Source organism: Rana temporaria, chromosome 1 (genome assembly GCF_905171775.1).
Source record: "Rana temporaria chromosome 1, aRanTem1.1, whole genome shotgun sequence".
Taxonomy (NCBI): Eukaryota; Metazoa; Chordata; class Amphibia; order Anura; family Ranidae; genus Rana; species Rana temporaria.
In genome coordinates this window covers 624,374,009-624,400,191 of record NC_053489.1, presented here as the reverse complement: position 1 = coordinate 624,400,191, position 26,183 = coordinate 624,374,009, and the positions used below count along the sequence as shown (strand labels likewise).

Below are 26,183 nucleotides of genomic sequence, written 5' to 3'. Positions count from 1 at the left end.
CAAGGTTTAGAAAAAAATGCCTAGCGTGTCCGCCAATCAGTGGAATGTATTGTAGCTCCGCCCTAACCGAACCGTACCATTTTCTATGGCCCCACATCTGAAGCAGGACCCAGAATGGTGCGGTATGGTTCGGTTGTATGGGCCGCTTTCATAATGGAAACACACAAATTAGCATACCGTACCAAACCGATCCACTCAGTGGAAACAAGGCATAATGCTCCACATGTTGACCACTCAGGGTTAAAGTGGTGTGAATGGAGCCTTATGCCTAGTACACACGATTGTTTTTTCCCGACGGTCAAAAGACCACCAGTAAAACCGAGGGGAAAACCGGGAATCTTTTCCCCTGTACATAGGGCCGGTTTTCCTGACAGGAAAACTGCCAGGAGAACTTTTGGTTGGGAAAACCGGCCGTGTGTATGCTCCTTTGCAGTGTTTCCCACTGTGGGAAAAAAATTGCGCGATTCGCGGCGAAAAAAAAACAAAAAAAAAACATGTTCTCATTTTTTAAACCGCAGTTTTCCTGTCGGGAAAACTGTTAAAGCGGATGTGCCACGGGAACAAAATATTAAAAGTCAGCAGCTACAAATACTGCAGCTGCTGACTTTTAATATTAGGACACTTACCTGTCCTGGAGTCCAGCGCCGATCGCAGCAGAGCACGAGCGATCGCTCGTCACTCTGCTGCTCCCCCCGCCATCCACGCTGAGGGAACCAGGAAGTGAAGCGCTGCGGCTTCACTGCCCGGTTCCCTACGGCGCATGCGCGAGTCGCGCTGCGCCCGCCGATTGGCTCACACGCTGTGTGCTGGGAGCCGAGTGTTCCCAGCACACAACGGGCGACAGACGGGATGTGACGGAATGCCCGTCTTTCGCCCGTATCGTGTGGCCGGAAGTGGGTGCAAATACCTGTCTTTAGACAGGTGTCTGCACCCCCCTCCCCCCTGAAAGGTGTCAAAAGTGACACCGGAGGGGGGGAGGGTTCCGATCAGCGGGACTCCACTTTAGGGTGGAGGACCGCTTTAAGGAGCATACACACGTCCGGTTTTGCCGGCCAAAGGAAAACCTGTCAGTTTTCTCGATGGGAAAAACCATTGTGTGTACTAGTCATCCAGTTGGGGGTTTTATCTACTTTAATTCAAGAACAGCAAAAGTCATGTTTTGGGTAGCACACAGAACATGTATAGTTGTTTTTTTTTGTGTTTTTTTTTATTACATTTTAGCATCTTCCATGTTACATAACAATTGTCTATTGATTAATAGCAGTTCACAGAACAAAGTCTAAATCAGAGATCCATCTGAAATGAAAACTAAAAAAGTAACCGCACTACTATGTCCACAGTCAACAACTTACTATTTAATTAAAATTGTTTTCTTTTATATTCTATTAACTTTAAATTGATTTCTTAAAAAAATAAAAAAAATTTGTCTGAAAAGATCACATCCTGCAGTTATCTCTTTTTATCAGTTTTTTTGGGCATGATCTTGCTGTTGATCCATTGCACGTAATTAGATACTTTAGTGTAGACCCCGGGTTTGTTCTCTTGGCCACATCCGTCTCCCCAACTGACAATACCGTACAGGTATGCGATATCATCCTTCTCACACGCCAGGGGCCCTCCAGAATCACCCTGAGATAGAAACATTAATAATTACATTATAAAAATAATTATATTATAATTAAATTAAAAACATACAGTACAGACCAAAAGTTTGGACACACCTTCTCATTCAAAGAGTTTTCTTTATTTTCATGACTATGAAAATTGTAGATTCACACTGAAGGCATCAAAACTATGAATGAACACATGTGGAATTATACATAACAAAAAAGTGTGAAACAACTGAAAATATATTTCATATTCTAGGTTCTTCAAAGTAGCCACCTTTTGCAGCAGACACATCTCTAGAACTGGTAAGAGGAGACTGTGTGAATCAGGCCTTCATGGTAGAATATCTGCTAGGAAACCACTGCTAAAGAAAGGCAACAAGCAGAAGAGACTTGTTTGGGCTAAAGAACACAAGGAATGGACATTAGACCAGTGGAAATCTGTGCTTTGGTCTGATGAGTCCAAACTTGAGACCTTTGGTTCCAACCCCCGTGTCTTTGTGCGACGCAGAAAAGGTGAACGGATGGACTCTACATGCCTGGTTCCCACCGTGAAGCATGGAGGAGAAGGTGTGATGGTGTGGGGGTGCTTTGCTGGTGACACTGTTGGGGATTTATTCCAAATTGAAGGCATACTGAACCAGCATGGCTACCGCAGCACCTTGCAGCAGCATGCTATTCCATCCGGTTTGCGTTTAGTTGGACCATAATTTATTTTTCAACAGGACAATGACCCCAAACACTCCTCCAGGCTGTGTAAGGGCTATTTGACCAAGAAGGAGAGTGATGGGGTGCTGCGCCAGGTGACTACCTCCTGAAGCTCATCAAGAGAATGCCAAGAGTGTGCCAAGCAGTAATCAAAGCAAAAGGTGGCTACTTTGAAAAACCTAGAATATGAAATATATTTTCAGTTGTTTCACACTTTTTTGTTATGTATAATTCCACATGTGTTACTTCATAGTTTTGATGCCTTCAGTGTGAATCTACAATTTTCATAGTCATGAAAATAAAGAAAACTCTTTGAATGAGAAAGTGTGTCCAAACTTTTGGTTTGTACTGTATATTATAAAAATAAAAATAAAAAAATGATTGGTGTTAGTATAAAATAATAACTGCTTATGGGAAAATGGACCTTATTTCTCGGTGTACAAACCTCTTACCATGGAACACCGGGGCCCATCTACATCTTTGCGTTACAGTGAGGCCCCTTTCAGACGTGCGGACCGTATGTCCGCTTTTTCATCCATCCGTTTGCGGATGAAAAAGGGACATACATTGGTCCCTATGAGATTGCGGATAAACATCCGCTGACACCTGTAATCATCCGCCTCCGCAAACATCCGATTTTGCAGACGGAAGAAAACCCTATTTTTTCTTCCGTCTGCGGGTCGAATCGGATGAACACGGACACACGGTCCGTGTTCATCCGATCCTCCATAGAAGATAGCAGAGAAAAGACAGGGCGGTCCCAGCACAGTGTGCAGAGACCGCCCTGTCATCCGACGACTCAGCGGGGATTTACGGAGCGATCCCCGCTGAGCTTACGGACACACAGAGGCGGATCATTACTGATCTCCCCCGTGTGAAAGGGCCCTAATGCACATTTTACAGAAACACGCATTGTTGCATGCACTGCTACAATATCTTTCATTTTGAATGGCACCCTGACACACTAAGGCAGGGGTCTCTAAACCTCTCAGCACAAGTGCCACATCATACACTAGATCACCAAAAGTATTGGGACGCCTGCCTTTACACGCACACAGGGCCGCCATCAGGGAAGGACAGGCAGTACACCTGTAAGGGGCCCAGAGGGCCCCAGGGGCCCGGATGGCAACCCCTCTTTTTTTTATTTATTTTTTATAAAAAAAATAAAATAATTTTTAATATATTTTTATTTAATTTTTTAAGGGCCAATTTTAATTTTTATTTTTAGTGGTCCGGAGGTCCCCACCCAGGGCCCCGGATGGCAACCCCCCCTTTTTTTTTTTATAAAAAAAAATATATTTTTTTTATATATTTCTTTTTTTATTAAAGGGTCAATTTATATATATTTTTTTTAGGGGTCCGGAGGTCCCCTTTTATTTTCGATTATATATATATATATATATATATATATATATATATATAATTAAAGGGCCCAGAGGTCCCCAGGCCCCCGGATAGAAAACTCCCCTTTTTTATATATATATATATATATATATATATATATATATATATATATATATATATATATATATATATATAATGTTTTTATTTATTTTTTATTAAAGGGCCCAGAGGTTTATTTTTTATTATTATTATTATTATTATTATTAAAGGGCCCAGAGGTTTCTTTTTTATTATTATTATTATTATTATTATTATTATTATTAAAGGGCCCAGAGGTCCCAGATGGCAACCCCCCCTTTTTAAAAAATATATATTTTATATATATTTATTTTATTTTATTTTTTTATTCCTTTTTATTAAAAGGCCCAGAGGTCCCCAAGGGCCCATGGCTACCCCGCTTTTTTCAATATATATTTATATTAATTTCTTCTTTTTTTTGTAAAGGGCCCCCCCACTTCTCAATTTGCGGCACCCCCCCCCCCCCCCCCCGCTTCTCAATTTCAGGGCGTCAGCACCCCCCCCCTCCCGGTTCTCTGCTCCAGGGGGCCCATGCTTGAAGCTGTGTAAGGGGCCCCATAATTCCTGATGGCGGCCCTGCACGCACATGAACTTTAATGGCATCCCAGTCTTGGTCCATAGGGTTCAATATTGAGTTGGCCCTCCCTTTGCAGCTTCAACTCTTCTGGGAAGACTGTCCACAAGGTATTGGAGTGTGTCTATGGGAATGTTTGACCATTCTTCCAGAAGTGCATTTGTGAGGTCAGGCACTGATGTGGATGAGAAGGCCTGTCTCACAGTCTCCGCTCTTAAAGTGGATGTAAACCCAAAAAAATGTTATTTAATTTTTTTGATGTCACAATGTAGAGTATAAGATTTCCTATCATCTGTGCCCAGTCTTGCCACACAGAGTTAATCCAGCTCTGAGCAATCCTCTTTTATTGTTCAGTGAAGATTAACAGACTTCCAGATAAAACCCTGTCTAAATAAAAAGTCCTTTCCTCTCTCCTTGCTTTGAGTGACAGGTTATTTACATATCCAGCTTGGACATGTTTATCATATGTTATGTTATGTTTATCATAATATGAGGTGATCCACAGTATAAAAAGTGAGAAATCCACCCCACCCCCACATAACACATCCTGGTAATATACAATGAACTGTGGATCACCTCATATTGTGATAAACAGAACATAACATATGATAAACATGTCCAAGCTAGATATGTAAATAACCTGTCATTCAAAGCAAGGAGAGAGGAAAGGACTTTTTATTTAGACAGGTTTTTATCTGGAAGTCTGTTAATTTTCACTGAACAATAAAAGAGGATTGCTCAGAGCTGGATTAACTCTGTGTGGCAAGACTGGGCACAGATGATAGGAAATATTCTACTGTACATTGTGACATAAAAAAAAAAATGTTGGGTTTACATCCACTTTAAGCCCTGTACACACGATCGGATATCTGTTGGAATCTAATCCGGTGGATTTTTTCATCAGAGATCCGATAAAGCTGACTTTCATCAGTCTTGCCTACACACCATCGGTCAAAAATCTGACCGTGTCAGAACGCGGTGACGTAAAACACTACGACGTGCTGAGAAAAATGAAGTTCAATGCTTCCGAGAATGCGTCGACTTGATTCTGAGCATGCGTAGATTTTTGACCGATGGACTTCCCCACAGACGATCGCTTTTTTTCTATCGGTTTTTTATCCATAGGAAAATTTTAAAACAGGTTCTTTTTTTTCCACCGATGGAAAACAAACTGATGGGGCCCACACACGATCAGTTTGTCCGATGAAAATGGTCATCGGTCTGTTTTCATCAGACAAACCGATCGCGTGTACAGGGCTTTAGTCACCCCAAAGGTGTTCTATCGGGTTGAGGTCCAGACTCTGTGCAGTCCATTCAAGTTCCTCCACCCCAAACTTTCTCATCCATGGGGCAGATCCACAAAGAGAATACGCCGGCGTATGTACTGATACGCCGGCGTACTTTCAAATTTCTTGCGTCGTATCTTTGGTTTGAATCCTCAAACCAAGATACAATGGCATCTGGGTTAGATCCGACAGGCGTATGGCTTCGTAGGCCTTCGGATCTTAGATGCAATACTTTGGCGTCCGCTGGGTGGAGTTCTCGTCGCTTTCCGCATCGAGTATGCAAATTAGCTATTTCCGACGATCCGCGAACGTACGCGCGGCCGTCGCATTCTCTTACGTCGTCTCTAGTCGGCTTTTTCCGGCGTATAGGTCAAAGCTGCTGTTTTGTGGCGTATAGTTAAACCTGCCATGTTAAGTATGGGCGTCCTTCCCGCGTTTAATTTGAATTTTTTTTTTTCATTTGTGTAAGTCGTCCGTGAATCGGGATGGACGTAATTTACGTCCACGTCCAAAAAAAATGACGTCCTTGCGACGTCATTTAGCGCAAATGCACGGCGGGAAATATAGGGACGGCGCATGCGCAGTTCGTTCGGCGCGGGGACGCGCTTCATTTAAATGAAACATGCCCCCCTACTTGCCCATTTGAATTAGGCGCCGTTACGCCGCGAGAGATACACTATGCCGCCATAACTTACGGCGCAAATTCTTCCAGGATTCGAAACTAGAAAAGTAAGTTACGGGGGCGGAGCGTATCTCATATACGTTGCGCCGGGGCAGATCTTTGTGATTCTGCCCCCATGTCTTTATGGACCTTACAACCATGTTGGAACAGGAAGGTGGTTTACTACCGCTTTAATAAAATGGCAAATACTATACCATACCAGCAATACTGACAAACATCATTAAAACATGTTGATTTAATATGGAGGTGCAGCAAACCATTGCAGCCAATCAGAACTCACCACAGAAGTTTGTCAGAACAGGGTCACTTTAAAGGTACAATGTAAAAGCATACCCGAAAAAAAAAAAAAAAGAGGAGAGAATACAACTACCTTTCTGGTGTTACATTTGTTGAACCGACGCCTCTGCAATCTTCCCACACTTATGGATATGTTGAATACCCGCTCCCCTGTCATATGTTGTGGTATCTCCCGCCAGCTCGTATGTCACTACATAAGTATGAGCAGGCGGGAGGAACCACAGAATGCATCGGGGGAAAACAAGCGTTCAACCCATCTGACCAATCGAATCCTCGCTGTACAAGCAGGTTGCTGGAAAGGTAAGTATATTCCCTCTTCATTATAGATATGCTTTTACTTACAATTTGGCCCTGACAGACTCAGGTAAAGTAAACTGTAATCAGTTTTTTATGTTCTTATATGCCAGGGCTGCTTTTTAGACACAGTACAGCATTGAGCTCCTGATAACTTACCTGACAGGCATCTTTGCTACAATCAAAATATCCAGCACAGATCATGTTATTACTCAGTTCAGATCCATAGACTTCAGGGCTGCTGCATTTATTATCAGAGACTATCGGCACCTTGATTTCCTGCAGAAAATTGGAATACTCTGTGGCATCTAAAAACAAGATTGTAAAGCAATGAACGATTACATAGATTTTTAGGGTGAGCAGACTATAAAATATTATAGCAATATATTATTAATCTGTAATAATAACCACTGATATACAGTATACAGTATATGCACACCAGCCCTCAAATTTTCCACTCGCATTTTGCTAGTGGAAAATGAGGGCTGGCAAGGAGCCGAGCTGCCTGGGAGTGAGGGGGCGAGCACCGCCGGCGGCGGGGTTGATTGGGAGCCGTTCTACCGGTGGAAGAGTGCATGAAGTTAGAGGAGATCCGTGGGATGACCGAGCGGTAAAACACGCCGTAACAGTTTACATTGAAACTGTCTCCACTCTGCTCACTGATCTCATACAGCCCCACCTCCTCCTGACCCCGCGCCTGTGATAGACAGAACACGGGTCCAATGCTGGGATGCATTCTGTCTATCACAAGCGTGGGGTTAGAGCATTTTCCGCCTTGTGTATTGTACGTATTTAGTATGGGCATATACACTGCACAGGGCCGGTGCTACCACTAGGCAAACTAAGCAGCCGCCTAGGGCGCACTGCTGCCTAGGGGCGCCCGGACACTAGTTTCCCTCAGCATCTGCATGCTCTGCAGGCTGCAGCATGTAACTAACTCAGTCCCAAGCAGCTGCTCCTTCCGACTGGTGGTGTAATTAGAAGCGCATCGCAGAACTGAAACCAGCGCTAGAGGAAGCCAATGCTTCCTGTATAGCGTTGCCTCCTGTCACGTGGATAGGGTATAGGGGGTGGAGCCAATGGGGACGGCAAAATTAGGTTTTGCCTGGGGTGTCAAAAATCCTTGCACCGACCCTGACACTGCATGTGTGGGAATGCCCCCACCAAGTACTTTGAGAACCAACTTTGGCAGGTCCCAAAAGAGCAGGGTCCACCTTGTATCAGTCCAGGTAGACCAAGAGTACCTTCCCCCTGTCAGGAGCCTTGCACCCTGGGGGTTCAGGAATGCAGGCCCTTCCTCTTTAGAGGTTGGTCCTATTCTGTACCCTTGTGCACTTTGTGTTCACCCTCTAGAGAGATTCACTAGTTTGATAGGGACAACTGATATAAGGAGACAGCTTGATACAGAGTCCCTATCAGATCCCCCTTACATCAGATGTCCCCAGCAGAGTCCTCCTCCTTCCCGTCAAAGTCCCACCCCACATTAGGGTCCTCATCAGAGTCCCTCCTTAACAGGGATGGACTGGCCATTGGGACTACAGGGAGTTTCCCGGTGGGCCGATGGCTCAGTGGGCCGGCTTCAGTGACAGCGGACCACCGCCCCCCTCTACCTTCTCGCAGCGCTCACCTGGGGGGAAAAAGAAGCAAGGGGACAGACAGCTGACTCAACAGCTATGGCCTGGGAGTTTCTCACTTCTGCCTAATCTTGTCCCATAAGGGGGGGCACCGAAATAATTATTTGCCCCGGGTGAAATAATGTCTAGCTTCCCCACTGGTACTGCCTATAAGAGTACCAGTAGTTCTACTCTAATAAAGTAGGACGGCTAGTGGCTAGTGAAGGGGGAGATTGGGCTTGGGTGGCCGGGGGGGGGGTGCAGGAATGGTCCGGCCGCCATGGGAGAGACCTGTCAAAGTGGGCCAGTCTGGATGAAGTCCAGGGACAAATTTTTGTCCCAGTCCAGCCCTGCTCCTTAATATCAAATGTCCCTAGGAAATTCCCTCCCTTACATCAGGGTCTCCATCAGGCTAGTCCATGGATCAGTGAATGCACTCTTGGAGACCTGAGGGGGGGGGGGCACAACTAAAATTTGGGGTGACACAGCCAACCCCAGAACCCTCTTAGATCCAGGCCTGGTTCTGGTTCAGGATTAGAGGTAATATTTTCCTGTAATGACAATAGTTCCAGTGGCCCTGGTGACAACTAGGAATTTCACTCACTACCTGTTGTGACTATAGGACAGGTGAAGTAAAAGAAGAATCTCCCCAATGAGACATGAATGTCCCAAAAAAAACTACAGGGGTTATAACCCTCCCTTCCAAAATGAAGGAAAAAACATTTTGGCTTAAAGAAGACCTTCTGTCATTTTTTCATCTTTCTATCTATTAAATCTTCTGCCTTTGTTGTTTTAACTTTGGATAGTAAAACATTTTTATATTTTTCTGCCAGTAAATACCTTATACAGCCCACTTCCTATTTGTCTGTCTGGTCATTAGCCTAGGCTTATTGCATTGTGCACAGCTCTCTCTCTCACAGAAGGAAGGAAGGAAGGGGGGATTAGTCATAAGAGAGCCAATGAGAGCTGCAGGGCTGCAGAGCTGGGGGTGTGCCTCTGGTTTGTCTGTGTAAATCCAGGAAGTGAACAGACAGCAGCTTCAGCTGCTCACAATTTAAATGGTTGCAGCCTGACTCAGTGGAGGAAGATTTCTGCAGCATATTCGGCAAGTGCAGAATCACAATATACAGTGCCTTGCAAAAGTATTCACCCTCCTTGGCATTTTTCGTGTTTTGCCTCACAACCTGGCATTAACATGGATTGTTTGAGGATTTGCATCATTTCATTTACAGAACAAGCCCACAACTATGAAGATTTTCAACAAATAGGACAAAATAACAGAAAAAGTCAATGTACATAACTATTCACCCCCCTAAAGTCAATACTTTGTAGAGCCACATTTTGAGGCCATCAGCTCCAAGTCATTTTGGATAAGTCTCTATGAGCTTGCCACATCTTACCACTGGGATTTTTGCCCATTCCTCCTTGCAAAACTGCTCCAGCCCCTTCAAGTTGGATGTTTTGCACTTGTGAACAGCAATCTTTAATGCCACGTACAACACTACGACGAGCCAAGAGAAATTAAGTTCAATGATTTGAATTGATTCTGAGTGTAGGATTTTTGTGTGTCGTAATTGGTTACAGACGATCGGAATTAACAACAAGAACTTTTGTTGTCGGAAAAATTGAGAACCAGCTCTCAAACATTTGTTGTTGGAAATTCCGACAGCAAATGTCCAATGGAGCGTACACACGGTCGGATTTTCCAACAACAAGTTTACATGGAACATTTGTTGTCGGAAATTCCGACCATGTGTATGCAGCATTAGTCTGACCACAGATTTTCTAATGGATTGAGGTCTGGGCTTTGACTAGGCCATTCCAACACATTTACATGTTTCTCCTTAAACCACTCAAGTGTTGCTTTAGCAGTGTGTTCTTTGGGTGATGTGATATTTTGGGTTTGTGCCAGACATAGCGTTTTCTTTGATGGCCAAAAAGTAAAATTTTTCTCAGCAGACTTCATTTTGAGAGTCTCTCACATGCCTTTTCGCAAACTCAAAACTTGCCATTTTATTTTTTGCTGAAAGTAATGGCTTTCTTCTGTCCACTCCATAAAGCCCAACTCTATGGAGTGTACGGCTTATTGTCGTCCTATGTACAGATACTCCAGTCTCTGCTGTGGAACTCTGCAGCTCCTCCAGGGTTACTTCAGGTCTCTGTGCTGCCTCTCTGATTAATGCCCTTCTTGCTCAGTCCGTGAGTTTTGGTGTGCCGCCGTCTCTTGGTAGGTTTGCTGTTGTGCCATGTTCTTTCCATTTGGTTATGAAAGATTTGATGGCGCTCCTCATCAAATATTTGGATATTTTTTTTAAAACTAACCCTGACTTGTACTTCTCAACAACATTGTCCCTTACTTGTTTGGAGAGTTCCTTGGTCTTCATGGCAGTGTTTGGTTAGTGGAGTCTCTTGCTTACATGTTGCAGCCTTTGGGGCCTTTCAAAAAAGGTGTGTATATGTAATGACAGATCATGTGACACTTAGATTGCACACAGGTGGACATAATTTCACCAATTATGTGACTTCTGAAGGTAAGTGGTTGCACCAGAGCTTTTTATGGCTTCATAACAAAGGGGGTGAATAAATACGCACATGCCAATTATCAGTTTATTATTTCTGAAAAAATAGGATTTTTTGTACTCACCGTAAAATCCTTTTCTCTGAGTCCATGGACGGACACAGCTCCTTAAATCTTGACAAGTGGGTTATGTTCCCTGTTTACAGGAGAGGACTAGGCAGAAACATGTTAAATGGTTAAATACATGTTACATTAACAGAGTTGAACAGCCCCTCCCAGGGGGCAGTCCCTCCAGACATAACCCTCCTCACTGCAGCATGCAGCCTCAGTTCGTAACAAGCAGTACAAACCTAAAAAGGAGGAGTGGGAGCTGTGTCTGTCCATGGACTCAGAGAAAAGGATTTTACGGTGAGTACAAAAAATCCTATTTTCTCTTATCGTCCATGTACGGACACAGCTCCTTAAATCTTGACAAGTGGGACGTCCCCAAGCAGTGTCAAAAACGAGGGGTGGGAAATACATCAGTAAAACAATTTTTAATTTCACCCCAAAACAAGCAGAGCTCCTCAACGGAGGAGATGCAACTTTAAACAGCCGCCTGCAAAAACGGCCGAAAGAAGCATCAGAAGATGCACTCACAGGAACCATGTAAATTCTGGAAAAAACGTGAACGGACAAGCAAGTCGCCGCCTCGCATACCTGTGAGACCGACGCATGATGTCGTAAAAAAAACCAGGAAGCACCAATTGCCCTGGTCGAAAGTGCCGTGACCGGAAAGGGAGCCCGCCCCTTAAGAGCATAGGCCTGTATGACAGCCTACCTGATCCACTGAGAAATTGTGGTCGACGAGACCGCCAGACCTTATTTGTGGACCAGATACAAAAGAGAGTCAGAACTCCAAAACTGAGCCGTAGCAAGCTGGTACACCCGCAAAGCGCGTACCACGCCTAAAGTATGAAAGGCAACCTCTGTAGGATGCGCCGGTGGAGAACAGAAGGATGAAAGAACAATGTCCTTATTCCTGCGAAAGGCTGAAACCACCTTCGGAAGAAGGGAAGGTCGCTGGTGCACAACCACCTAAACTTTATGGAGGATCAAGCATGGCGGCTTGCAAGACAAGACCACCAACTCAGAAACCCCTCTAACAGAGGTAAAGGCAACTAAAGGGGCCACCTTCTGAGATAGTGTCAAGAGAGAATCTCTCTGATGTTACCACAAGGAAGGTTCCAGAAGAACCGAGAGCACCAGAGTCAAAACTCATGGGGGGAGAGATGGGCCAAGAGGGGAAAGTATATGACAAACCCCCTGCACAAAAAAAGGGACCCACCAGGGAACGGGCCGCAAAAAGGCCACTGAAAGAACACAGCCAAGGCTGAAATCTGCCCCCAAACGGTGCTTTAAGCAATTTTTAGATCCACTCCAAGCTGTAAAAACAGCAGGACCCTGGACACCGAGTATGTCCGTGGACGTCACTCCATCCCTTTGCACCAAGAGATGTAGGCCTGCCAGGTGTGATGGTAGATCCTCCGGAAGAAGACTACCATGCCCTCAACATTGTTTAGATGACCGAGTCTGACAGACCCCGGTCTTCTAAAGTCCAGCTTCCAATAGCCATGTTGAGCAAGTCAGTGACTGTACAACAGGATGAAAACATTGGACCTCGAGACAGAGGTACCTCCCGCCCTGGCAACCGCCAGGGTAGACGAACCAAGGATGCCGAGGCCAAGTTGGAGCGATTAGATGCATCGGGATCTCCTAAGCCTCCACTCTGTGGAGCAGCCGAGAAAGAACTACAATGGCGGAACGGCAAAAAATTGCCGATACAGACCCAACAGGGCCACCAGCACGACTGACGCGTCTGTACCAGATCACTAGACCTAGCCACTAGCTTTGACACCCTTGCGATGGAGACAAGCAGCCAGATGATCCATGCCCTGTGAGTGTCATCTGCAAGGGAGCCCAGCACAAAGACCAGACACCCTGGTCCAGCATCTGGCGACTCCAGTAGCCCGCCCGCTGGTATACCTGAAGGTAGACCAAAGTCACTGCTGTGGCTTTGTCCAGCTGAAACCAGATCGGACGACCTTGCAACCCGTAATGCCTTATCCTGCACCGACCCAGGTATCTGGTCCACGGCTCCATTACAGAGCATTCCCCAGGGGATAAGGGGGGGAGGGGGCACTCTTTTTAACCCCCACCCATCCGCAGTCCGACCCCCACCCTGGCACAAAAGTGTCCAGGACCAAAAATAAGCCTCTGTGGGAATCCCAGGTGCTAAAAACCTGCTGCCATCACCAGCATGTTGGGGGAAGGACCCAGATACTGACTCCGTAGCTTAAGAACATTTACATAATGTATAGAACATGTAGGTGCATGCAGAACCTGTCCTTACAGTTAAACTGAGCTACACTGACTCCATTATTTAAGTAAAAAACTCCCAGGGCCCAGTTCAGACTGAACAGAAAAAACCCACCACTCCTGCTGCGCTGACCCGGAGGGGGGGGGCAGTCAAGGGGACTCGGGGACTCACCACACCGGAGAAGACTGCTCAGCGCTGCTGCCCATGTCCCGCACACCTCTGTGTGTGTGAGGAGAAAACCGTAAGGAAGCTGTAAGGTGCTGTGTCAGGAGAACAGTGCTGCGCGCCGTAGGAATCAACACTAGAGGCGAAGGACTCAGGCGAGATGGCCGCCGAGCACAGCATATGGAGCCTGGCGCGGCCACAGGAACCGCCAAAATATGCTGTATCATGGCGCGGCTACAACAAAATTGCCGCCAATGGGATTTTCAATAGAGACCGAAAATCCACAAAAAAATGGCACCAGCGCTGCCAGAGCGGCTGCAAAACACAGAAATTCAAAAGGGGAAAGCCTAGAAAGGCTGCCCAGCACCCCAAAACGTCCAGAAAAGCGGACCACCAGCAGTAAAATAAACATAGGCCAGGCGCACAGTCCCCTCAACCAGGTGCCCCCCCCCCCCCACCCCCAGCAATTGTAAAACAGCAGAGGGAAAAAAGGGAGCAGGGAAGGGAGGATACCCAAACCCCAGGAATGCTAAGCCATACCACCCCCCCTAAGAGGGAGGGATTGTACTCACCCGTCCACGTGACGACTCACTGACGCATTCCAGACAGGCGTACAACCGCAATGGAGGTAGCCGTCGGCCCGGTCCACTGTGAGTGAGACAACACCACAGCCCAGTCATGTGTGGACCTTGTAGCAAAGCTCACTGGCCACCCCAGGAGTCATGGGGCATGTCGTGGCAGACCCAGCCTCTTTGCAAAGGTGTGCACACGCTCGCTGGCCGAACTGAGAAGACTACAAGGATCTATAATATCCAGCCTGTCTCTCAGCCGACAGTTGATAGAAGTCAAAAAGCCAAAATAAAAATAAAATAAAATCTTTTCATCAGGGCGCTGGGCCCAACGCGAGCCATACGTCCTTCTCCTTTGCTAGGCAGAACGAAACTGAGGCTGCATGCTGCAGTGAGGAGGGTTATGTCTGTTAATGTAACATGTATTTAACCATTTAACATGTTTCTGCCTAGCCCTCTCCTGTAAACAGGGAACATAACCCACTTGTCAAGATTTAAGGAGCTGTGTCCGTCCATGGACGATAAGAGAAATTGTTTTATGTATATATTTTTCTACTTTTACTTCACCAACTTAAACTATTGTGTTCTGATCCATCACATATAATTCAGATTAAAAAAACATTGAACTAAAGGCTGTAATGTAACAAAATAGGTAAAAAGCCAAGGGGGGTGAATACTTATGCAAGACACTGTAATTTTATTAATATCTCTCCAAAGCCAGTACCAATAAAAAAGAAAAAAAAAAAATAAGTATCCCGTAATATTTACAAAGTATTATTTTATTGCCTTGCAGTATTATATTTGTCAGAATTCTGGCGGTCTGATAAAGAGCACCATTTTCCCAAATAATACAGATTTTATTCCTCTCTTGGTGAAATGTTACATAAGAACAGACACCTGAATATGGGGCATGGTTCAGTCATAAACGATGAAGGGTGCTTGAACACGTCTACTAATAATGGTGAGAGGTCCCTGCAGAAGAGCAAACTATGAATTTTCATGTAACGGGCGAAAGAACCAGAATGGAACAAACAGTGCTTAAGGTCCCTTATGTAACAGAGCCTTGATTATTGCCACCGATTTCCTCCGAGTGTCTATGATCTGTATTTTTAGCGCAGTATAAAGTACGTTCACCGTGTACTGAGTGTAGCACAGGGAGAAAAATGATGGACGCATTATGATTGCCCAGCTATATCGAAAGTCTTAACCAGCTATTACATTGCACCAAACCGTATGACATGCTAGACTGCACTGCATCATGTTTTATACATGATGAAGTTATTCTTTTTTTCAAACTGTTTGAAAAAACTTGTCCATTTAACAGAATTTAACCTCCTTCCCACCGGGCTTGTTTTTTAGATTCGGTGTTTACAAGACTAAAACAGTTTTTTTTGCTAGAAAATTACTTAAAACCCCCAAACATTATATATATTTTTTTTCTAACACCCTAGAGAATAAAATGGCAGTCATTGCAATACTTTTTGTCACACCGTATTTGTGCAGCGGTCTTACAAGCGCACTTTTTTTTGGAAAAAAAATCACTTTTTTTAATTAAAAAATAAGACAACAATAAATTTTGCCCAATTGTTTTATATATTGTGAAAGATAATGTTACGCCGAGTAAAATGATACCCAACATGTCACGCTTAAATTGCGCCCGCTCGTGGCATGACGTCAAACTTTTACTCTTAAAAATCTCGATAGGCGACGTTTAAAAAATTCTACAGGTTGCATTTTTTGAGTTACAGAGGAGGTCTAGGGCTAGAATTATTGCTCTCGCTCTAAAGATCGCGGCAATACCTCACTTGTGTGGTTTGAACACAGTTTTCATATGCGGGCGCTACTCGCGTATGCGTTCGCTTCTGTGCGCGAGCTCGTCGGGACGGGGCGCTTTAAAAAAATTTTTTTTTTGTTTTCTTATTTATTTTTATTTAGTTAATAATTTTTTACACTGAAATAAATTTTTTTTATCACTTTTATTCCTATTACAAGGAATGTAAACATCCCTTGTAATAGAAAAAAGCTTGACAGGTCCTCTTAAATATGAGATCTGGGGTCAAAAACACCTCAGATCTTATATTTAGACTTAAATGCAAAAAAAAGAAGAAAAAAAATTGAAACTGTCATTTTTTCAATGACAAAAAAAAAAAATGTTTCTTTAAGACGCTGGGCGGGACTGACCTTTTGACGTCACTTCCGCCCAGCAGAGCTATGGGGACAGGTGAAGGACATTTTTCCCTCACTCGCAACCCCAGTCAGCTGCTGAATGGTCCCGATCGCCCCCGCGCTACCGACAGCAACGGTAAGCGGCGGAGGGCGCGGGAGAGCGGCGGGAGGGGGGGCCCTGTCCCGCCACCAATAACGGCGATCTCGCGGCAAATCCGCCGTGGAGACCGCCGTTGTCGTGTACACCACCGCCCACTGAAGAGATGGATATCTCGGTTGTGGCAGCAGCTGCTGCCGTTACCGAGATATCCATCTTTAAAAAGAGGACGTCTTTTTGACATGGGGCGGTGGACAAGAGGTTAAGTAGACAGTGTCATTACACCAGTTTTTAAATGTATCAGTACTAATTGGAGTATTTTGGTTTAGATAGAAACATTTCTATATAGTATCAATTAACACTGCAGTAGATCAAATGTACGATTTTGTTTATGAAAAACCTAATAAACATGTTAAATAGACATGTGCAATTCATTTTGTTCCAAATTAGTTTTTCGTTAAAATTCGGCAAAAAACTGTTAAACATTTTATAAAAAAACTAAATTTTTCGAAAAGAACAAAAATCCAAAATTAGAAATTCCAAAAATTTGAAAATCCAAAAATAAGAAAGATGATTAGAAAGAGCAAAAATTCGGAAAGAACAAAAAATATTCTATTATAATTAATCACTTCTGCCGAGGAAGGATTTCCCCCCTTAACCACTAGCCGGCCAGCCGCCGCAGTTCAGGCGGCAGGTCGGCTCGGCTGCGCGAGATCATGTAGCTATACGTCATCTCGGGATTCAGCCAAAAGAGGCGCGTGCACGCCCCCCACTAGCCCCTGGTCCCGACGCGCATGCCCGGCGGGCGCTATCACCACCGGGCCCCCGCGATCGCTCGTTACAGTGTAAACACACAGCTCCCGGTCCTGTCAGGGGGAGAAATGCCTGATCGTCTGTTCATACAATGTACAGCGATCTGTCATTTCCCCAAGTCAGTCCACCCCCCACTTCAGTTAGAACACACCTAGGGAACATAATTAACCCCTTCCCTAAAACAAAAAGAAAAAATGCGCGAGGCAGAGCACTGCGGGATCAGCCAATCCCGGAAGTACCTGTTCGGCGGCGTGCGTTTCAGCCTGGAGCGCACACGGCTCTCGGCGACAGGAAGTGACGTCAGACAGAGGCTCGTAGTGATGACGTGTTTCAATGCTTCCGCATTTTCATCAGATCTAATGGGAGGAGGAGTCTGGCATACTTATATATGCTCTGTAGAACGAGATGGGGCTATTTTGGCCACTTGCTTCCATAAAACAGAACTCTGAGTGGAAGCCGAGAGCCGTGTGCGCTCCAGGCTGAAACGCACGCCACCGAACAGGTACTTCCGGGATTCGCTGTTCCCGCAGTGCTCTGCCTCGCTTCTTTCCTGGACAGCAACCAATAATATCTTCACCAGAGAAGCCACCGTCATCGGCTGACTATCCACAGTGACTACACTTCCCTTCTTATGAGCGCATTTTGTACTACTTTTTAGTGAGTAGCCATTTGGCTGTTTTAATGAATTAAAAAATTCCATATTATCAGACATACTGCACTTAGTAGGCTCATTTTTCGTTTTCTTTTTGCTATTACAGAGTCTTGCTTCACTCTCCAAAGTGCTGCCACGGTGTATATGTCATTTTGAACTGTTTATATACGAACTTTAAATATTGGGACTTTCATTACCATCCTTTTTATTATTATCCAGTTACTGGTCTTTTTGTTTCCTCCCCTACCCTTTTTATATCAATTCATGTATCCACTTTTTGTGGTATTGTGGTTCAAATCTCCCTCTTTTGCGCCGTCATTGTGTTTGTTTTTTCATTAACCCCTTCCCTGCCAGTGTCATTTTTATAGTAATCAATGCATTTTTATAGCACTGATCGCTATAAAAATGCCAATGGTCCCAAAAATGTGTCAAAAGTGTCCGCCATAAGGTCGCAGTACTGATAAAAATCGCTGATCGCCGCCATTACTAGTAAAAAAAAAAATATTAATAAAAATGCCATAAAACTAAGCCATATTTTGTAGACGCTATAACTTTTGCGCAAACCAATCAATAAACGCTTATTGCGATTTTTTTTTTCACAAAAAATATGTAGAAGAATATGATCGGCCTAAACTGAGGAAAAAATATATTTTTTATATATTTTTGGGGATATTTATTACAGCAAAAAGTAAAAAATATATTTTTTTTCAAAATTGTCACTCTATTTTTGTTTATAGCGCAAAAAATAAAAACCGCAGAGCCTTGTCGCACGACCGCGCAATTATCAGTTAAAACAACGCAGTGCCGAATTGCAAAAAGTGGCCCGGTCATTGACCAGCAATATGGTCTGGGGCTGAAGTGGTTAATGACCGGGCCATTTTTTGCGATACGGCACATCGTTATTTTGACTGACAAATGCAGGCCCTTCTTCTTCAGAGGTTGGTCCTATTCGGTACCCTTGTGCTCTTTTTTGTGTTCACCCTCCACGGGTCAAGGTTGGAAACGCAGCGGGCTGGGTGTATTGAGTATTCTTTGCCCAGAAGCAGCCCAGTGGGTGTGGTCCCCGCCGCTGTGCATTCGGGGAGGGGGTACTTAAAGTGGAGGTTCACCCGAAAAGTAAATTTTTAAGATTAGATTGATGCTCATTTTGTCAAGGGGAATCGGGTATTTTTTTTTAAATCAAAGCTGTACTTACCGTTTTAGAGATGCATCTTCTCCGCCGCTTCCGGGTATGGGCTGCGGGACTGGGCGTTCCTACTTGATTGACAGGCTTCCGACAGGCTTCCGACGGTCGCATACATCGCGTCACGATTTTCCGAAAGTAGCCGAACGTCGGTGCGCAGGCGCCGTATAGAGCCGCACCGACGTTCGGATTCTTTCGGCTACTCGTGACGCGATGTATGCGACCGTCAGAAGCCTGTCAATCAAATAGTAACGCCCAGTCCCGAAGACCATACCCGGAAGCGGCGGAGAAGATCACTGTCTAAAATGGTAAGTACTGCTCGGATTTTAAAAAAACTACCCGATTCCCCTTGACAAAATGAGCATCAATCTAATCTTAAAAAAAGAATTTCGGGTGAACTCCCGCTTTAAGGGACAGACACTGTTCTGGCGGGGTCTTCCGATTCTGACCTGATGGCCTTCCTGGCCTCAGGGATGTGTTAGCAGTTCTTCAGCCTCGGGGCCTACTGGCTCTGCTACTGAGAGTCTTACCTGCAGGAAGAAGCCGAACAATTGGTGATTCAATCTACCACACAGTGCTGCTGGCTGGCTGAAAGATCCTGGCAGGGCCGCTGTTAGGAATCATGGGGCCCTGTACAGCCTACCTGACAGTATTCTATACAATATTTTCACAAAAAAATACATGAAAATCATTATTAATGAACACAAATGCCACCCCAATTCCCCCTCCTAGTACAAATCTCCCCTGCCTGCACAATTCCCCTAATCCCTCCTATTAGCCCCAAATTCCCTCATCGGCTCCTGGTACACAATCAGCCGCATCTCCCCTCCCAGCACAAATCTTCTTTCTTCAATCCCTCTCCTAGCACACATTCCCACAAATCCCTCCTCCTAGCACAACCCCCTCTCGGGGCAGGGGAAGGAGCTCAGCGGCAGCTGGCCAGGTTCATTATCCCTCCATGTCACTCACCCAGCAGCTAAAAGCCGGCGGGAGGGAGAGGGGGGAGAAACCTGGGTGAGAGACACAGAGGGCATTGTTCTCCACCAATCCTCCTGCTGTCTGGGCCCCTCTGAGTGCCGGGGCCCTGGATCCTGGTACTGTGTAGCTGTGTCTTTGGAACTTTGCAAAGTGTGTGTGAGGTTACACGATCCTGTGGCAGAGGACTGTGCAACGACTCAACGGCACTCATCAGGTCTGTGGCAGAGACTTTTGAACGAGCTTCGCACCAGCTGATAGGTCAGTGAGAGAGGCCTATCCGGTGGAGCTGAATCCAGTGTGGAAACGGTTTGTGCTCTGGATCCAAGAACGTACCGGTGATCCGCAAAGCAAGGTACCTGAATCTCCACATACCCTCCATCCCTCTGACTGGGTTTGTTTAATAAAACCTTGGAAGAAAAAGAGACTAAGTGTTGGTGCAGACATTTGTGAATAACTCTTCAAGGAGGACCCCTAAGACGAACGTGGTGAGGTAACGGCAGGCCCAAATTCAAACCAGCGGCCCCTTTGGGGGTATTGCTACATAAGTGACCAAGATTTATACCTTCTTTTGTCCGCCCCCATCCAGACACTTGACACTCATGACCATCTTCAAAGGTGATGCCATCCGGCAGGCAGATTGTCTGCACAAACTGAGTCTTCTTTGCACAAGCACCATCTTTTCTTTTCAGCCGGATTAACACTGGAATAAAAGCAAAATATAAAAAAAGAAATCCTGTTCCTTTAAGGCAGTGCTTGTGCTATATAATGTGTCCATTTCTATGTTGTAATATACCGGTTTGATCCTGCTTGTTCCTCTGTTCCCCTGTGTGTGTGGACCTTGATAATTATGGCTGCTGAGAAATGATGCCGTGGTCATTTTCCGTGCCTCCATCATCCTGCAGTCTCTCCCTCTCCCCCTACCTCCCTGTCAGTGTGAGAGACAATCTGACATAGCTCCCAACTGTCCCTGATTTCGAGGGACTGTCCCTGATTTGGAGCAACGTCCCTCTGTCCCTCATTCTCCTCATTTGTCCCATAAAGATGTAGATAAAATACACTTTTTATCTTTTAAAAGGTGTTTCCCAGTGCTAAACCTTTTCATCCAATTTCGAAATTGCTGCATTTAGTAAATTTTAAAAGCCAATATAAAGGAACAGTAGTGGTAAAAAAAGTCCCTTGTGGATTTAAATAACCTTTTTTTGGGTTAATTCTCTTTTAAGGGGGTGTGGCAGGGTGTGTGTCCTATGCCTACATACATTTGCAAGTAGGTGTCCCTCATTCCCAAATTGTTGGGAGGTATGGATATCCTCCCCGTTCCTCCAGCAATATGCAGAAAAAATACTTGTCTCCCACATTTTTATTGTATGGTTTGTTGGTTTTCAATAAATGTCTACCTAATTTAAAAAAAATACTTGTATCCCCTCTGGTTTAAGCAGTTATTAACTACATTGTGTGTGTTTTAAATGACACAGCTAAATACCTTTTCTCACACCGCCGCTGTGCGTTCACGTGACCTCCCTCTGCTGGCTGTCTAAGGTCAGAAGGGAATCTCAGCCCCTCCCACTTCTCTGCTTAGATCGGGGAAGGAGAGCAGAGGGAGCTCATGTGACCGCACAGCTGCGGTGTGAGAAAGGTATTTAGCTTGTCATTTAAAAAAAACACACACACACAGTAGTTAAAGAGGAGTTCCAGTCTGGATTTTTTTTTTAAGTCAGCAGCTACAAATACTGCAGCTGCTGACTTTTAAAATAAGGACACTTACCTGTCCAGGGATCCACAATGTCGACACCTCAAGCTGATTCGTCCGTCGGTGTTGGGTGCAGGCTCCGGTATTGTATGTAAGGGAAACCGGCAGTGATGCCTTCAGGCTTTACAGCTGGTTTCCGACTGCGCAGGCGCAGTGCATAGTCTATTTGCCTTTAGTAAATCAAGCCCTAAGTGTTCATGCCAACTCTTATCAGTTGAAGTGTAATGTTTAATGTCTTTTATTTATTTATTTATTGTTAGATGCAGTAGGTCAGTGAAGGTCTTATTAATTGCCACTGATAAAGAAACCCATCAGCTCCTAGTTTTTTTCTACTTGTAATGTGTCATGTGATCTCTTATCAGTTGTCACTTGTAGCAATTGAACTTTTAGACCCCTTTCACACTGGGGCTGCGGCCAGGGCTGGACTGGGACAAAAATTTGGCCCTGGACTTCAATTTGACAGGTCTCTCCCATGGGGGCCGGACAACTCCCGCACCCCCCGGTCACCCAAGCCCCCTCTCCCCCTTCACTAGCCACTAGCCGTTCCACTTTATTAGAGTAGAACGGCTGGTACTGGTACTCTTATAGGCAGTACCTGTGGGGAAGCTAGACATTATTTCACCCGGGGCAAAGAATCAATTCGGTGCCCCTCCTTATGGGACAAGATTAGGCAGAAGTGAGAAACTCCCAGGCCATAGCTGTTGAGTCAGCTGTCTGTCCCCTCCCCCATGCTCCTCTGTCATCCCCCCTGCTCCTCTGGTCCTCCCCCTGATTCTCTGTTCCCCCCAGGTCAGCGCCGTGGGCAGGGAGAGGAGGTGAGCGATGTGGGAAGGGAGAGACAGAGGAGCGGAGGGGGGTGGTTCGCTGTCACTGAAGCCGGCCCACTGAGCCATCAGCCCACCGGGAAACTCCCTGTAGTGCCAATGGCCAGTCCATCCCTGGCTGCGGCCACATTAGCACTGAAACGGCACTAAAGAAGGGGCTAAAATCTCCCGTGTTTCGGCGCTTCCGAAACATGTTCCAGGCGCTTCGGAAGCGCTGCACTTTTATTGCAATGGGCAGGGGCATTTTAGGGAGCACTGTATACAGCACTCCCAAACCGCCCCAAAGATGCTGATTGCAGGACTTTTTCTAACGTCCCGCAAGCACACCGCCCAGGCGTGAAAGCACCCATTGCAATGAATGGGAGGCAGTTTTCAGGCGCTATTTCTAGCGCTAAGACACCTTAAAACTGCCTCAGTATGAAAGGGGTCTTAAAGCTGCATTACTTTCAGTCTTGCACACTTGTACAGGATCATTCCTTGTACTGAAAATCTTCAGTCTGATTTCACTGCACCCTGTGAGCTTCTCACTGTGTGCATTAGAAGCTGCAGCAAGTCATATAAAGCCTGTCTTATTTCCTGGCTGGAGTCCAGCATCATCTAGCCCCATCCTCCCCAGCCTGACTGCCCCTTTTATTCACTGGGTTTCTGTTTCAAGCATGGTAGCTCAGCATCACATGTGGACATTATGTGGGAGGGGCTGCATTCAAATGCAATCTGCTTAGAAACACCCACTCCTCCAGACTGACATCAACCCATCAGCACATTTTGATATTTGCATGATTCCTCCTAAAAGCCAGCACATTGCTTGTATCAAGGCTGAGGGCTCTGGAGAGATGTACCAAGACAGAGTGCTGTGATGCTTTCAGGCAAAAAATGTATCCTGTCAGCCCCTCCCACCAGCCACGTACTGCCTACATAACATAGGGAAGCATACAGACCCAGCGAAAAGGTCTCTTGGGTTCAAAGGTATGCAATAAACAAGGAAAGGTTTTATTATAAAGTGTTACTAAACTCAGGACTCTGCATTCAGTATATCTGGTCTCCCACAGTACACAGAACATGGAAATGCAATTATTTTAGTAAATATAAACAGCTAAATGCCTTTTCCCATCAGCAGTATATAGCAGTCTTGTGACTTCTATCAGTGTCTGGTTACAGTTTGTAGGAGGAGTTTTCATTCTACTCCGAGGCCTTGTACAGACGACCGAACATGTCCGATGAAAACGGTCCGCGGACCGTTTTCATCGGACATGTCTGCTGGGAGCTTTTGGTCTGATGTGTGTACACACCATCAGACCAAAATCCCCGCGGACAGAGAACGCGGTGACGTAGAAGACATCGACGTTCTCTGACACGGAAGTTCAATGCTTCCACGCATGCGTCGAATCAATTCGACGCATGCGCAGGATTTCGGGCCGCTGGTTATACGTCATAACCAGCGGACATGTCCGATGAGTCGTACGAACCATCGGACATGTCCGACGGACATGGTTCCAGCGGACAAGTTTCTTAGCATGCTAAGAAACTTTTGTCCGCTGGAAACCTGTCCACTAGGCCAGGAAACTGGTCCGCTAGGCCGTACACACGGTCGGACATGTCCGCGGACCAGTTTCAGCGGACATGTTCGGTCGTGTGTACGAGGCCTGACTGTCCTATAAGACTGCAGGACACCTGACCCTCTGTCTGGACAGTGCTGATTGGCCCTGTGCTGATCACATGCACCCTCCTAAAGGGAAAAAAAACTCTCTAGCAATACACACCAAACTGAGCATGTGCAGAGTGACTCCAAAGGCTCCGTCTCATGAGAAGGATCAGACAAGCCTCTATACACAATGCAGAGGATTAACCCCTTAGGTTCCACAGTGAGTATAACAATCATGCTTTACTGCATACACAGACTGATTTTACTGTTGTGGGTTTAGTAACACTACTGTTTGTATTGTCATGCTGATGAGGAGATAGGAGGAACCAGATTAGGCAATATATATAAACAGATTAGAATTCAGATTTAATTGTTATCGTGGGTATCCCATCCAGAGGCAGCTTTAATGCGTCATGCGTTTTCTTACTATGTGAGCAGTCATGTAAATCTTTCATCAGCTGCCATTGGTAAAAGGTTATTTGATCTCCTATCACTTGTCACCATTAATAGGTTATGTGATCTCTCATCAACTGCCAATTTTAATGGTTCACGTCACCCCTTTAATCAAAAGCCATAACAAAACCAAATATATCCAGCTTGCTTCTACCTCCCAGTGTACTCACCAATGTCATGTTCTTTGGGCTTGAACACAGAGTACTTGTCATAAAATACATATCGGTCTATTTCAAATGTCTGTGTGACGTCTGTGGTGACATTGTAGAAGTGTTGTCCTAGGACCACTCTCACGCTTGACTTCCGAGGGCTAGAAAAAAAAAAGAATAAACATTCGTCTTAAATCGACTGGGAAAGTAAAAAAGTGTTCTTACCCATAGCAAGGGGTCATCTGTGTCATTTTACTTCAACTGTGATTTGCAAGAATGAAAAATAATGCATTAAAAAAATAAAAAATAATAATAATATATATTTAAAAAAAAGAGAAGATGCGTCCATCAATTTAATTACAATGAATAAAAATCAGCTGAATGTCTAAAGAAATGAAAGTTCTTGTTGCAACCAATTCAGACTTCTTCATTGTGCCAGCTTTCATACATGCAGGAGAACTTTGTTACAATCGGCAAATCAGTTTATGTAACACATTTTGATACATGAGAACCACTAGAGTGAAAATCTAAGAGATTCTCTAAGGAAATCAAAAGCAGAACTAAACTCCCTTAATCAACATTAACCACTTCAGCCATATTTGCCTTATTTGAGATTTGGGGGTAGATTCAGAAAGAATTTACGTCGGCGTATCTATTGATACGCCGCGTAAATTCTAATCTGCGCCGGCGTATCTTTTTTCTGTATTCAGAAACAAAATACGCCAGAATTTGGCTAAGATCCGACTGGCGTAAGTCTCTTACGCCGTCGTATCTTAGTTGCATATTTGCCGCTAGGTGGCGCTTCCGTCGATTTACGCAAGGAATATGTAAATTAGGTAGATACGCCGATTCAGAAATGTACGTCCGCCCCGGCGCATTTTTTTACGTCGTTTGCGTAACGCTTTTTCCGGCGTAAAGTTACCCCTCATAAAGCAGGGGGTAATTAATGTTAAGTATGGACGTCGGAAACGACGGAACAGTGTCGTATTTTATGTCGTTTACGTAATTCGTTTGCGAATACGGCTGTACGTAAGTTACGTTCACGTCGAAAGCATTGACAGTTTGCGGCGTAATTTGGAGCATGCGCACTTGGAAAATGTTCACGAACGGCGCATGCGCCGTTCGGACACAGCTGATTACATAGTAAAAAAATACAGTACATCAGCGGTTCTTTACCCTGACCATTGTTATGCTGTGTCAGAAAGGACCAATTGCCAGCTGTCGCCCTGCTAAAGGCCGGGCGGGAAGGTGTTAAAGGGAAGGTAAACTGGTACAAAACAAAGACTCCTCCACATGAGTATATGAGTCCAATGCTTTAAGTGGGCCAAAAGAGGTGCCGGTACTTCCTTGCCGCCGACACAGCTCCCTGCGCGAGTCCTCCTCTC

General features: G+C 45.1%; 1 protein-coding gene across 1 annotated transcript in view; it reads right to left on the bottom strand.

Moving 5' to 3' along the window:
- Positions 1 to 1,201: 1,201 nt before the first annotated feature.
- Positions 1,202 to 26,183, bottom strand: part of HGFAC (HGF activator) — a 114,790-nt gene continuing 89,808 nt past the window's right edge. Inside the window, exons 11-14 of the mRNA XM_040335347.1 lie at positions 24,820 to 24,959; positions 20,546 to 20,683; positions 7,030 to 7,178; positions 1,202 to 1,629 (exon numbers count right to left, since the gene is read on the bottom strand). Coding sequence (XP_040191281.1) covers positions 1,450 to 1,629; positions 7,030 to 7,178; positions 20,546 to 20,683; positions 24,820 to 24,959 — 607 coding nt within the window. The 3' untranslated portion in view covers positions 1,202 to 1,449. The remainder of the gene's footprint in view (positions 1,630 to 7,029; positions 7,179 to 20,545; positions 20,684 to 24,819; positions 24,960 to 26,183) is intronic.